This window comes from Scardinius erythrophthalmus (genome assembly GCF_964197995.2).
Source record: "Scardinius erythrophthalmus genome assembly, chromosome: 10".
In the NCBI taxonomy this organism is placed as follows: domain Eukaryota; kingdom Metazoa; phylum Chordata; class Actinopteri; order Cypriniformes; family Leuciscidae; genus Scardinius; species Scardinius erythrophthalmus.
The window spans coordinates 34,689,140-34,702,684 of NC_138230.1; the positions used below are offsets into that span (position 1 = coordinate 34,689,140).

Here is a 13,545-nt window from a genome sequence, read left to right on the forward strand (position 1 = left end):
TAACAAGGACTTCTTAAAATGAACTTGAAGTGTAATATAATATAATATAATATAATATAATATAATATAATATAATATAATATAATATAATATAATATAATATAATATAATATAATATAATATAATATAACAATATTTTAGTATCCTTGTTACACATTTAACATGTAATATAATAAGACTGTTTAATAAATTCCACTGAGAATCTTAAAAATCAAAATCTGAATTTACAAAAATCTGAATATACAGTTTTGGATCTATCATGACATGGACCACTAACTGTCCTGCGTTTCAGACTTTTATTTTGAAAAGAAAAAGCCGCCATAGTTCACAGCGGTCGTGGGAGTATTACAGTTCATCGTGTCCGCCGCTGGATGCCGCTATAACTGGCAGATTCCGCTTCTAGAAGGTGGAGGACGCATGCGCAGTGCCACAGACTGGCACTGGGCAAGGACATAAGGAGAGTGACATTTGTATAACGCTAAAAGCAGATTCATATTCTTTCTAAATCACACAGGAATTTGCGTCAATCAAATTTGGATACACTCTCGCATCTCTGCACAGTGAGCTGACGCTCTACAGCATTTCATCTGATTCTTTGAGGGCAGGTATGCATTTAATATTTACAAGCAGGACAGCTAACTGACTGACTGGCATATAACGTTATAGATATGAAGACTAACAGAATAACTATTATCTGTCTAACTCAGACAGGAAACCTATGATCCTTAATAACTTTAAGCTGAAACACTACCCTCTTTATTATCGTTCAGTTTGTTTACCTCGTTTTGAAAGAGTTTATTATACTAGTCAGATTGTCAGCTCTGGGTCAATGTGTTGATTTGTGAAGTGTGACCCAAGCGTGATGTGCATGTGTCAGGCTGCGTCTGATCACTGTCAATACCTGCCCAACTGTAAATTTAGTATATTTAGGTAATACATATCGTGGATACGAGGCGTAGTTTAATTTAAACAGATGACTGAGCAATACATAAGCCCCTTCAACAATTTTATACTATTATTTCTTAATTAAGGTCCTGAGAATGCCTTTAGAGGGCATTTTTGGGCGTCCAGAAATGCAGCATGGCCATCATACTGTGCAAAAGTCTTGGGCACGTTAGTATTTTCAGCCCCCAAAAATTGTTTTATTTAAACTATTTTTATGGTGAAAATACTAATGTGCTAGTACTGTTGTCTGCTGCATATTTAGACGCTCTAAAATGCAGTTTAGGTTGGCAGTTGACTAGGTTTTGAGATACTGACGTTGTGTTAAGCTTTTGCACCTTTTCTGTCTCACACTTGCTGCTGCCACTCACTCTAACTTAGTTAGCTGCTTTCTCAGACAGCATTCATCAAATAATCCTGAAAAAATGTATCATGGTTTCCACAAAAATCAAACAGCACAACTTTTTTTCAACATTGATAATAATAAGAAATGCTTCCTGAGCACTAAATCACAGCATATTAAAATTAATTCTGTGGGATCATGTGACTGAAGGCTGGAGTAATGATAATGAAAATTCAGCTTTGCCATCACAAGAAAATAATTACATTTTAGAATGTATTGCAATAGAAAAGTTATTTTAAATTGTAGTAATATTTCACAATATTACTATTTTATTGTATTTTTGATCAAATACATGCAGCCTTGGTGAGCATAAAATATAATTTTTCAAGAACATTAATACATTTTACAGACCCCAAACTTTTGAATGGTAGTGCAACTCAAATAATAGAGCAATGTGGGTAATGCCATGAGTTAGATTCCTGGGAAACTCACAAACTGATCAAATGTAGACTTAAATGCATTGTAAGTTGCTTTGGTTAAACATATCTACCAGATGCATATATGTAAATGTAAAGAACTGAATGTCTTGTAAGTGTGATTTAAATGTCTTTTCCCTCCTGCCCTAGCAAGGTTTTGAAGGACTGAAGTTGCACTGTGAATGAGTGAGTAACCAGAGGCAGCGGTGGATGGGAGAGTTCGCGTTTCCTCCTCTTTGAGTAGCTGAATGATGTCATCTTTCTGAGACTCCATCGAGGTTGCCTCAGCACCCTGACTTGAATGGCTGTGTGCAGAGGGGGTGTCTCTCTTTGGGTGGGGTGTGTCAGGAACCATGGCAGCAGGCAACCAATGAAGAAACAGTGCTGGAATTTATGTCAGGTACACAAATTAATATTTGAAAAACACTGTCCATCAAATCAAAGTAATGTGGTGCAACTCACCAAAAATGTAATGACATTTCTGAATTAATAATTCATGCCGTGGTATTTGTAAAAAAAAATGTTTTTAACCACAAAAATGTATTTAAATACATTTTTGAAAATAACATTTACAATTTTGACTCTCAAAATAATAAGCAGCACAACCGTTTCTTAAACAAATCAGCATATTAGAATGATTTCTGAAGGATCATGTGACACTGAAGACACAAATTCAGCTTTGCCATCACAGGAATACATTACATGTTAAAATATATTAAAGGGGTTAGTGTTCTCTTTTCAGTAGAATAAATCGCTTGGTGGGAGACTGAGCGTTGTAACTTTTCAGATCGTATACATGCACAAATAGATACATTGCACACTAAAGAAAATGAAAAAACATTAAAAAGCATCATATGTTCTTTTGATTATTGTTTAATTGTTAATAATTGTTTAATTAAAATTTTTAATAGTAATATTAATTCACAGTATTGCTATTTTAATGTGTTTTTGATCAAATAAATGCACCCTTGGCCGTGTGTTATTACTTTTTATATGATGGTTACACCACATGACATTTTTTATTACATTGAAACTTTATTCTTAAATGCTATAAACATTTTTAAAACCATATAAACTCACCATGAATACAAAAAGTGCATTTCTAAAAACTTGGAACAAAACTATATATTTAAAAAAATATATAATCCTTTGGATACCCATATTGGTCATTGACCCATGTGTGAATATGTTTGCACTCTATTTTTCTCTATTTTTCTGATTTGCAGACAACCGAGTTCCACTTAAATGACAACTGTAGGAGCCTGAGCAGTGCATCATGGGCCTTGGCTCCTCCAAACAGTCTACGTTACCTGTCTATTAAACAGCCATCCCTGTCCCATCCCTTCCACCACGCATGCCAGCCAAACCAAGCGGCCAACCTAGAGGAAGAGGAATGGGAAGAGGCTGTCAGCTTGCGCATCCTGCTCAAACCCTGTGAGACCGATGAGCAGCACACTCTGGTGGAAGTGCCCTTTTTTGGGCCGGCCAAACTAAGCGAGCTCCTTGCCTTAGGACCCAACAGACCCTTTGACTTACTTTTTCCTTTAACCACTGTCGATGGGAGCAGAGAGGATGATATTAGCATTACCGGAAAGGTTGGGACAGACACGGAGAGAGGTTCCTTCAGGAGTCTGTTTGAGACTGAGGGATGCCCTGCGCCGTTTATGTTGGGATCTCGCTTCTTTTGCTTTCACTGCCCCGGGATGAAGTCTGTCTCGGAGATTGGGGACAAATCAGGAAAGGGACTGGACGAGCAGAGCTTCTATCCATCCCTCTGTGTCACACATTGCAGCCATGCTGAGACTGAGAGAGTGGACACCAGCTCTAGCCAGAGAGACATGGAGAATGAGGAGAAACTGGCCCTGATGTATGAAAAGCTGAGGGTGGAGGTAAGATGAGTTTAAGGGGAATCTGATGGACCACTTGTAGAAAAATGAATGGGAGAAATGATAATGCTCAATATGGAGGCCCACACAATATTTGGATTATCCTGAAAAATATAGTTTTTTATTTAAGCTAAACAATATTTTTTTTAGATTGTATTATTGATTTTTAAATATGCAATATGATCATGACTCATAGTTTAGGCTCCACATTGTGTTTCAGTTGCCCAGTTTCTTTGTGAAAAATCATGACTACAGCATATACTCTGAAGATGTTGAGTTCATCAATGGTCTTCTGAACACAAAGACAAGGTAAAGAGTTCCTAGATGCATGTTATTCTAGATTTTAGGTCACTTTTACTTGCTGTCACTTAACCCCTGTGACTTCTTCAAACTCTGTTGTTTGCATACTGCTAATAAATGGGTGTGGTAAACTGTAATGAACTTAACAGCTTATAATACTTAATTGCCAACACAAAAAAAAAAATCATGAGATCACAATAATAATCATGGCTAATCTAGAATTAATCTAATTCTATAATTTTACTCAATAATTTTTTTCCCTTATTCTTTTTTGTCTCAAGTTTTGTTCTCAACTTTTTTTCAAATATTTTTTCTTTTATGTTTGAAAATGTTTTGTTTGCAAAACATTTGCACGTTTTGATTGACTCAAGATTTGTTTGACTTTTTTTTATTTGTGAAATGTTATTGCAAGCACATGAAAAAAGTTTTGCAAGCAAAGCCTCATTTACAAAAAATATTTGTTCTCAACTTTTTTCATGTTTTAAAATGTTTTTTTTGTGTGTATTTTTTTTTTTTGTAAAAATGTAAAATGTAAAAAAACATTTTTGTTTCATCGATCAAGATGTTTTGATTGTCTCAAGATTGTTTTCAAAACCTTTTTCTTTTATGTTGGATAACATTTTGTTTGCAAGCGCATCAAAATACTTTAAGCAACATTTTTTGAAATACAAAAGAAAAACATTTTGCAAGCAAAATGTTCTAAAGTCCCCCTGTAGTCAATAATTTTATCACTTAAAATTCTTAATGCCTTAAAATAGCTTGAATGTAACTCTACACCCTTGTTTCATTTAGTATACATGGTTTTATGAATATGCAAATTAGCCTCACCTCCACTCACTCACACCAGCTCAGAGATCCACTCGTTGACGATCACACGTTGACGTGATTGGTTACAAGGTAGTTTGAGACGTCAGAAATGCCAGCAATTTCAAACCGCGTTTTTGTGACTGTCTTGGGTTCACTTCAGTTTTAAGGAGAAAATACTCAGCAATGGTGTTGACTTATGAATTTGTTCATGGTTTTTCTTAAACCACATTAAAAACACCACATAAACAAAAAAAAAAAGATTTTCACCACAGGGGGACTTTAATACTAAACAAATTGGTGTTGTTGTTTGCTAACTGCAAACAAATGGACTGGTTTTGGCTTGTTACCAGTGCACTGGTACATTTGAAAAGCATTGCTGATTATTATGCCTCTATTTCTATATCTGAAGGGGGCGTATAGTGTACCAGCTGACTCTGACGGTTTGGCGGTTGATGTGTCTGTGTTACTATGCGGAGGCTCAGCTGGAAGTGCTGAAGCTGACCAAGCATCCAGAAGATGGCTCAATCAAAGCTCGCTGGAGAGTCAAAGGCCTGCCCTTCCACTCCATTCTGGTGTTCTTCTACAAGAAAGACAAGAACCATCTCTACAGGTGAGTCATGCTGTGATAGCCTGCCAAAGCCATGCCCTGTGCTCCTCTTTGTGTAACTTTTTATTTATTTTTCTTTTCAGAACATATGATGCATTCTCCACCTTTTATGTTGGCTCTGATGGACGAATACACCGCCATAAAGTTGAAAAGGTGCGGTTTGCTTGTAATGCCATATTTTCAGAATATCCATATTTTCCATATTCAGAATCAAGTAGGACTCGAAACTTAAAAGATATTTTTTTTCACACTTTCCATCAAAGGGTTAGTCAAAAGAAATGTCCAATTCATATTACACTACCTTTTTTGAAGTTTGAAGATTTGACTGAAGAGAAGCGCATAAAATGAATAATATTTTCAGAGTGCAAAATCTTCCTAGACAGCAACAAATAAAGGTCCTGTCTATACAAAAAGATGAAAAAAGGCTGCAAAGTTGCACATAATCAAAAACAATCAAAACATATGGATCAAGACTGTAGACTAATGAGATGTCACTGAGGGTGGAGCTTCCAAGAAATATACTCCAAGCGAAAAAATGTCATAGTCTGTGGTTAAAAAGCAAATTAAAAGGGATCATGACCTTTAACGCTTGTCACTTTATTCTCAACACTTTTGGCCTCCAGTGTCCAACACAATATTCAAAGCTGCCATTTTGACCTGGTAATAATTAATCAAAATGTCATAACTGGATATTCTGGTGAGAAAAACAGACTTCTTTCTGGTAACATATGCTGGACTTCTTCTCCAAACATTCTATCCGCTAAAGGCTCGATATACTCACAGTGAAGTTCTTTTTCATCTTTGTTTAGGGGTAAAAAAGTAGTTCAAAATTACTTTAGCAAACATCTAAATGGCCATTGTTCAATTTCTACTAGAAAGCAGATGTCCAGTGTTTGTTTTCACTCGTGGACGTCTGACCTCGATGGACTCAACAGAGGAAATGAATCGGAGAAGATTTTGAGCACAATCGGCACAACAATGTTTTATTTTTCAGTGTGGCAAAGTAGTTTAATTCCAATTTACTTTTATCTGACTCCATTTTATCACAACCTCGAATTTAGGTTAGGATGGCAATTGATTATTGGTCATTTGTATAATAGTTTAGCTACGCATTTGATTATTCTATTTAACTCTTTATTGAAATTATATTCGTTCCTCCGGATTCCTATAACACTTCGAGTCTCGCAAACACAAACTCATCAGTCTTGGTCATTAGACAAATGATTGACTAATATTCTAGATGGCCGTACTCTACTGGCTCATTCTAGAATATATTATTTAGTCCCCATAGATCTGAACACACTTAATAAAGTTAAGACTATATCAAACCAGAGGTCATGACGATTACCATAGAACCAAGCTGACCAACTTAACTACTTCTAATGGTAACTTTGTATAATCATGCCATGGTTTCCAACATACACTTAGTTAGAATAATATTACAATAATCAGAAGTTTAGGCTCACCCTATTTAGATTGGCCTAACAAAACTCTGTTGTTCTAAACAGAAAACCCATTATTAGCCTCTACAGCAGTGTTACTCATTGCGCGGCTCGCGAGCCTCATGCGGCTCGCCAAGCTTTAATTTGTGGCTCGCATGGCGGTAAATATAATACGTTGATATGATAATGCATTCACTAGAGATATTTCATAAAACCATTAATAACAAGTAGGGCTTTAACATAACCCTTTAAAAACTAAAAGTGTCAGCTCTTATTACAAATAATTTCGATCGGATTGAAAGGGGTGGTTTATCGAGAGAACGTGAAAAAACTTGATCGACTGAAAACCGAAACTGAAAGGACGACGAATGACACGCTGAACGAGCTGTTCTCCTGATGAATAAAGTGTCACATAAATTAGTGTTCTGTCATTCTATAATTCTCCTTTCACTCAGCATCTGTGAAGTGAAGCAGGACAACGGCTCACCAGTCCTTGTTTCAGATTATCATACAGACGACTGGTTTTGGGCATTTTTACTGCGTGATAAATACAAACAGCACGGCACAACGGTTCATATGTTCATATTCCGATTTGAATCTTTTGACTTATAAATACGCACATCAACCCGATCATGTATCACATCACGATGTTTAGCGTTCATGTAAACTACAATACATTCAGATTCATCAATCGGAATGAATTCAGTCCGACTGAAACAAAAGTTGTGCATGTAACTATCCAGTCTCTGCAGAGATGCCAGTTATATGGCGGTCTTTCCAGCTCTTAACGCTGCATGTGCTCTTGGTTGGTTAGATAGGCCTACAAGAATATTTAATATTAATATTTTGAATATTTTCTGGAAATCCCTTTTTTTGTTTTCTTTTTTTTTTTCATTAAAGGAAATCATCTTGTCTCAGTTACAAATTTGACTGATAAATCATAAATAATGTTTTTTTTTCACCCTTTTGTATTTATTGCATTGCATATTGTATTGTTCAGGGGTGACAGATTGATAGGCAGACATGGTATTTATGACTGGATGTAACTTTTTATACTTTGCGGTAAAATGGCTCTCCTACTGACTTTGTCCTATCAGTGCGGCTCGCATGAAAAATATAGTGAAGACCACTGCTCTACAGTCTAAAGCCCTATTCGGACGGTATTAACTTTACAAGGGTAGATGGAGTAATGTAATTTTACCACAGGACGTCTGTAATATTAATGGCAAATTCGCACGGGATAAGATATATCAATAAAACTAGAAGAAGTGTGAGGGGTAACTCGATTTGCGCATCGCCGTCACACTCCTGTCGTCATGTGCGTATTACGTTGCTTCCTGATTTCAAGTGCGCAAACACATATAACCTATATTTATATATATAAAACAGTTATGTACAGTTGAACGATGTATTAATTAACTTCAGATTGGATTGTGTTGGTAATTTCGATCTTCTTTCTGATCTGAATGGTATGTGGAAAACACTTGAGTTTTGCCACAGACTTGTCCCAGCATCTAGAACACAACTGAATGCTTTTTCAAACGCCTCCATACTTAAAAAAAATGCAGAAAACTACTTGTAAACACGAAATTTACAACTACTTGTAAATACACTACTTGTAAACACTAAATAAACAAGATATTTACGTACATATTTACAGCGGGTCTGTTTGCACGGGATTAGTATTACCTGAGGTAATTTTTCCGGACCTTTTTACTGAAGGTAAAAAGCCGCCGTAATCTTTACTGACATTGTCCGTAATGATTACTGAGATGGCAAATTCGGACGGGACAAAAAAAATATGGCTTAAGTCTGAATAGGGCTCAAGTATACAGGACTAATGCCAATGTGTTAGTCGGAGCTCTAAAACATCAGTCAGTGTGCTTCTCTGCTCCACCTAAGCTGAATTTCAGTCCGTTTACTAACCTGATCGTAGAATTGTGGCGTTATGGACTTAACGTAATCTACTAGAGTTGATAATTTCAGAGTAAGTCAGAATAAAAATCAAATGTAACAATTTATTATTAGTCAGGTAAATGGATCATGCCAATTACATAACCAATTAAAAAATAATCAATAAGACATACCATCAAATGCTCTGAAATAAAAAGTAAAAGATGCATACCTGACCTGAAAGACACTTCAGCATTACGGGCTGATCTGACTCCAAATCCCCTTTACTTCTGTGGGAATGGGACTTTTGTACCAGTCGCACTGAGACATTTCAAATGATACCAAACATGTATAGTGTTGTATGATAATTGTTCATATTAAACCATATAGATTTTTGGGTGAATTTCAGCACGTGGAGAGAAGAAATGGGGGAAAGGGAATGAAATGTAAATTAAGACAATACTAAGGTGATTGCGTCTCGGGTCGGGTGAGGATGCTAATTTTGCAAGAGAGAGTTCAAATGTTAATTTCCAGAAACGTCCTTTGTTTTCTCCGCGAGTAGTCGTTCCTCTGTCCAGGCGGCACAGCATCTTCCAGTTTTTCCAGTCTAGTAAGCCCCAGAGTACACCTAACTATTGTGTTCACCATGAACTAATTGCAGTTCAAAGGAGTTTACTAGCCTGAGAGAACCTTTCCGGAAAGTTTGCTTTGACAAGCTGTTTCGAACTCCCGGAAAAACTTCACACGAACTTCTTTTTGGCCTGATTTTGTTCTAAATGGCGTCACACCAGTTCGTTCATCAATTTCAAGCTCACATTCATATGCCTCTACTTTAGAGTGCAACGCCTACATCTCAACTTCCAATCAACAACCGACGCATAGAACCAAGTCCCCGCCCCACATTTTGTTTATTCTCGATAATCCATTACACTCGGCTGTATGTCACAATATGAAAAAAATCTGTTGCTACCTCTGTTGAATCATGACTTCAAACACAATTCATGTTATGATTCCAGAGGTTTCAAGAACTATATGTTTGGTAACACTTTACTTCTATAGTCGACTTATCGAAATAGTTAGACATACTACTTAGTACAAGTAATTTTTCAACTACATGTCAACTAGCAGTCATGTCATTAGAGTATTAGTAGACTGTCTGCTTTATATCTGTTAACACTTTATTTTGATAGTCCCCCAATTGACAATCTACTGACTTTAAGTAACTTTATAATTACATGTCAAATTATTCTAATAACCAGAACCCTAACCCAGGGGTGTCCAATCCTGCTCCTGGAGGCCCACTGTTCTGCAGAGCTTAGCTCCAATCAAACACACCTGAACCAGCTAATCAGGGTCTTACTAGGCAGACTAGAAACTTCTAGGCAGGTGTGTTAAGGCAAATTGGAGCTAAACTCTGCAGGATAGTAGCCCTCCAGGAGCAGGATTGGACCCCCTGCCCTAACCCGAATTGAAGTGGAGGCTAAGGGCCAATCTCATTTCTCTGTCTTACCCCTTCCCCTTCCCCTACCCCTTTGTCTGCGTCTTCCCCTTGCCCTTCGATACCGAGTGAAGGAGGGTAGGGGGAAGAACGTTTCTCTAAGAAATGAGACACCACTCAATTACCGTTTGCGTCATCTTCCCTTTCCGCTAGCTGGCTGCTGCTACGTCAACAGAGGCGATACGCGTTGACATAAACAAACGAAGATGCCGTCGTCTCGGGTTGTGATATCGATTGCCTGGTCTCCCTTTATCTTTGCACGCTTGTGTGCCATCAGTCAAAGACATTGTTTCATTGTATTTAACGGCGGCGCCGGTGACATCATAAGCAAAACATTAGCAAACGGCAAATAGCGCATAGCTGCTAGCTAGCGGTTAACTAGTGATTCAAAACAAAAACATTACAATTAAAACCGCTTGAACGTTTTATTAAAGGTATCATAAAACACGAGTGTCATTAAACTGCTGAAAATACATACATTTGTGCGACTCACTTCTGAGAAATTCCTACCCCTCTCTTTCAAGTGTGGTCCACCGCAGACTTCGTTTCAAGGGCTATATAGCCCTACGCCTTGGCCCTAGCTCCTTAGTCAAAATGAGAATTGGGACACCACTTCCCCTCACATGAACGCGCAAAACCGAGGGGAAGGGGTAAGAGTAAGGGGTAAGACAGAGAAATGAGACGCAGCCTAAGTACTTGGAATTTGTCCTCTGCATTTAACCCATCCAATTTAGTGCACACATATTAGGAGCAGTGAGTAGTGTGGACACACACACACCCGGAGCAGTGGGCAGCCATTCACAGTGGCACCCGGGGAGCAAGTCCGACTCTCTAACCATTAGGCCACAACTGCCCCAAAAGAAGTTAACTTAGGCCCTCTGGTTGAGAAACACTGCTTTATTGTGTCGCCTCTGGTAAACCGCAATATTAAACTTGCTGTTTATCTATGTTGGCAGGTTATGGAGGCTCGTCCCCCCTTGCTTCCTAAAGTGACATCAGTGCTGGCCGGGGCTCTGGTGGCCCTGGGCATTCAGGAACACCGGCCCGCCCTCAACCTGCTCCCACTCCTCCTGTCTTCCCTCCGACAGGCCCGAGCATGAGCCGCAGAGCCAGACGTGTGGATGTGTATGCTCAGAAGAACTTAAGTTTGGTCACACCATTAAAAAGACTGAAAAAGATGCAGCGATGTATTGTGTGGGCTGAGTGAATGAGATGGTGGAATATTTGCAGGAACAAGAACAAATAAGTTAAAACTGTTCTCACTTGAAACAATCTTCTGTGTGCGCTCTTTACATTATTTGGATATCACCAAACTGGAATCAGTTACCTCTACACTCTGGTTTGCATTGTAACAGGTTTCAGAGTCTAGCTAATATATGTACTCCACTATATGGCAGGATAACCCACTAGCCTATCATTTGAGCCATCACTAATTAGGAGGTTAAAACGCACAACTCTTTAACAAATAGGTTTTGATGACCTAGTACATAACTGTAGAGGTAAATTCAAGGTCGTTGTAAATAAGTCTGCTGGGACTGATGCTGTAAAACTTTATGGCTTTAAGTACATGGGGTTGATGAAGTTCTTCTCAGTGACAGTGATAAATCAGTAGAGGTGGTGGACTAATAGGAATTTGGCATGGTTAGTCTTGATCGGCGTACATTGTGGTAATAATTATATATTTTTTATTATATTTATATATTCATTGGAGTTTTCATCAGTTGCATTGATTTAAATGTTGTAGAGACTGGTACCTGCTTGCAGCGGTTTCCTTTAGTAGCAAAAACCAATGAAAGACGTCAGGGTTGCTGCCTTTTTCATGACCTTTGAGGGAAAGTGATGCCAGGGACTGCCTTTTGAGGGTAGAGTTTAGTTGTTCCGGACTTGTTCTTGTTTGCTCATCATTTTCAATGCACAAATCAAATTGTATAAGTTATAAATTTCCCTGCATAATAACATTGCCAAATCTGCACTGGTCTTACTTAAAAAGTCATGCCGTCCATGTAAATTTAAGCACTCTTAAGTCCACAGTTGATGCTTTCAAATTCTTTTTCATTCAAATAAGTTCAGGAGTGTATTTCCATATGCAAAACTCTATCCTTAATGCATAACCCACACATTGTTAAGGATAGAGTTTTGCAGATGCAAAATTTGTCTCCAGGTTTATTGGTCGGTTCAATTCAGGAGTCCTTTCATTGGTTCAGTATTTGACTTTCAGTGCATTTGGTGTGATAACAAATGCTGTCCACCCACATAAAGTACTGTGTATTTTAACAAATGTTTTCAATTGCTTTGACATCCTGTGGTAATGACTTTTTTTTTCTGTGGTAAAGACATAAACCAAACATTTTAATCAACTTATCCTGTATTGCAAAGTAGTCAGAACTCTTTGAAAAAAGATTCTCAAGTGCTTGCGCTTTTAAGTGGACAATAAAGCATGAAACGTTGTCACTGCAATCTGCAAATCAGATTCAAAGGTTGAAACAGAACCATAAAAAACATGGCTGAGTCATTGTTTTGCTGTGATTAGTTCTGCGCTAATTACCCAAAAACCTGAATATGTTGTGGGACAAATAAAATGCATACTGTCATTTATATCTTTGCTCTCTGTTCTTATGCCTCACCCAGTTCCATTTAGATAATTAGATTAACTGCCAAATAATTAGTTTAATTAGCTGCATATAAAGGCATTTTTCATAAGGTAACATTTTTTGATTAATACTTTTTTTCCCCTTTTTTCAATGAACCAAAAATGCTAGTAAATACTTTTACATTGTTAAAACAAACTATTTAAAATAAATACTGTTCTTTTTAACTTTCTATCCATCATAGAATATCAATAAATGTATTAGTTTCCACACAAAAAAAGCGCACACAACGTTTTCAGTATTGATAAGGTATCCTTAATGATAATAAGCATCACGTAATTGTAATGGCTGCTGAAAATTCAGCTTTGCATTTAATAAATGGCATTAAAAAAAAAGATGTTATTTTAAATTGTCATAATAAAATATTACTATTTTAAAAAAATGTTTTGTTGAAATAAATGTAGTCTTGATGAGCATAAGAAACTTCAAGAACATGAAAACAACATTTATCCACCTTAAATGTTTTAACTAATTATTTTGTGTAAAAAAAAATTATACAGTTTAAAGGTGCATTATGCAACTTTTCATGTTAAAAATACCCGTTTTTCTAACCCATACATGCTTAAACAATTGCCTGATGGGCTGAATGAGCCCTTCTCTGATCACTGCGATTGCCTCTATAATCCTGTAAAGTAAAATAAATAAGAGGGATTCGGGCCGAATTTGAGACTGGGCGTGACGTCATGCGCATTCAGTTGCAGTG

The 13,545-nt window shown here is 37.2% G+C and overlaps 1 protein-coding gene across 2 annotated transcripts; it reads left to right on the forward strand.

Annotated features, from left to right (window-relative positions):
- Positions 1 to 330: 330 nt before the first annotated feature.
- cUnh6orf136 (chromosome Un C6orf136 homolog) lies at positions 331 to 12,790 on the forward strand. Of its 2 annotated transcripts, none has more exons than XM_081375926.1 (7): positions 331 to 605; positions 1,916 to 2,161; positions 2,988 to 3,650; positions 3,868 to 3,956; positions 5,164 to 5,364; positions 5,445 to 5,514; positions 11,151 to 11,796. In XM_081375926.1, exons 2-7 carry the CDS (start codon positions 2,063 to 2,065, stop codon positions 11,292 to 11,294), a joined length of 1,266 nt encoding a protein of 421 aa, XP_081232052.1. In that variant the 5' UTR covers positions 331 to 605; positions 1,916 to 2,062; the 3' UTR covers positions 11,295 to 11,796. The 2 variants fall into 2 exon arrangements, with proteins under 2 accessions (XP_081232052.1, XP_081232051.1); XM_081375925.1 differs by having other exon boundaries at positions 409 to 605; positions 1,912 to 2,161; positions 11,151 to 12,790.
- The last annotated feature ends 755 nt before the right edge of the window (positions 12,791 to 13,545 follow it).

Coding starts and splice junctions, on each gene's coding strand:
- cUnh6orf136 (XM_081375926.1), top strand. CDS start 2,063: ATGGCTGTGTGCAGAGGGGGTGTCTCTCTTTGGGTGGGGTGTGTCAGG. Junction 5,365..5,444: donor GACAAGAACCATCTCTACAG/GTGAGTCATGCT, acceptor TTTTCTTTTCAG/AACATATGATGCATTCTCCA. Junction 5,515..11,150: donor ACCGCCATAAAGTTGAAAAG/GTGCGGTTTGCT, acceptor CTATGTTGGCAG/GTTATGGAGGCTCGTCCCCC.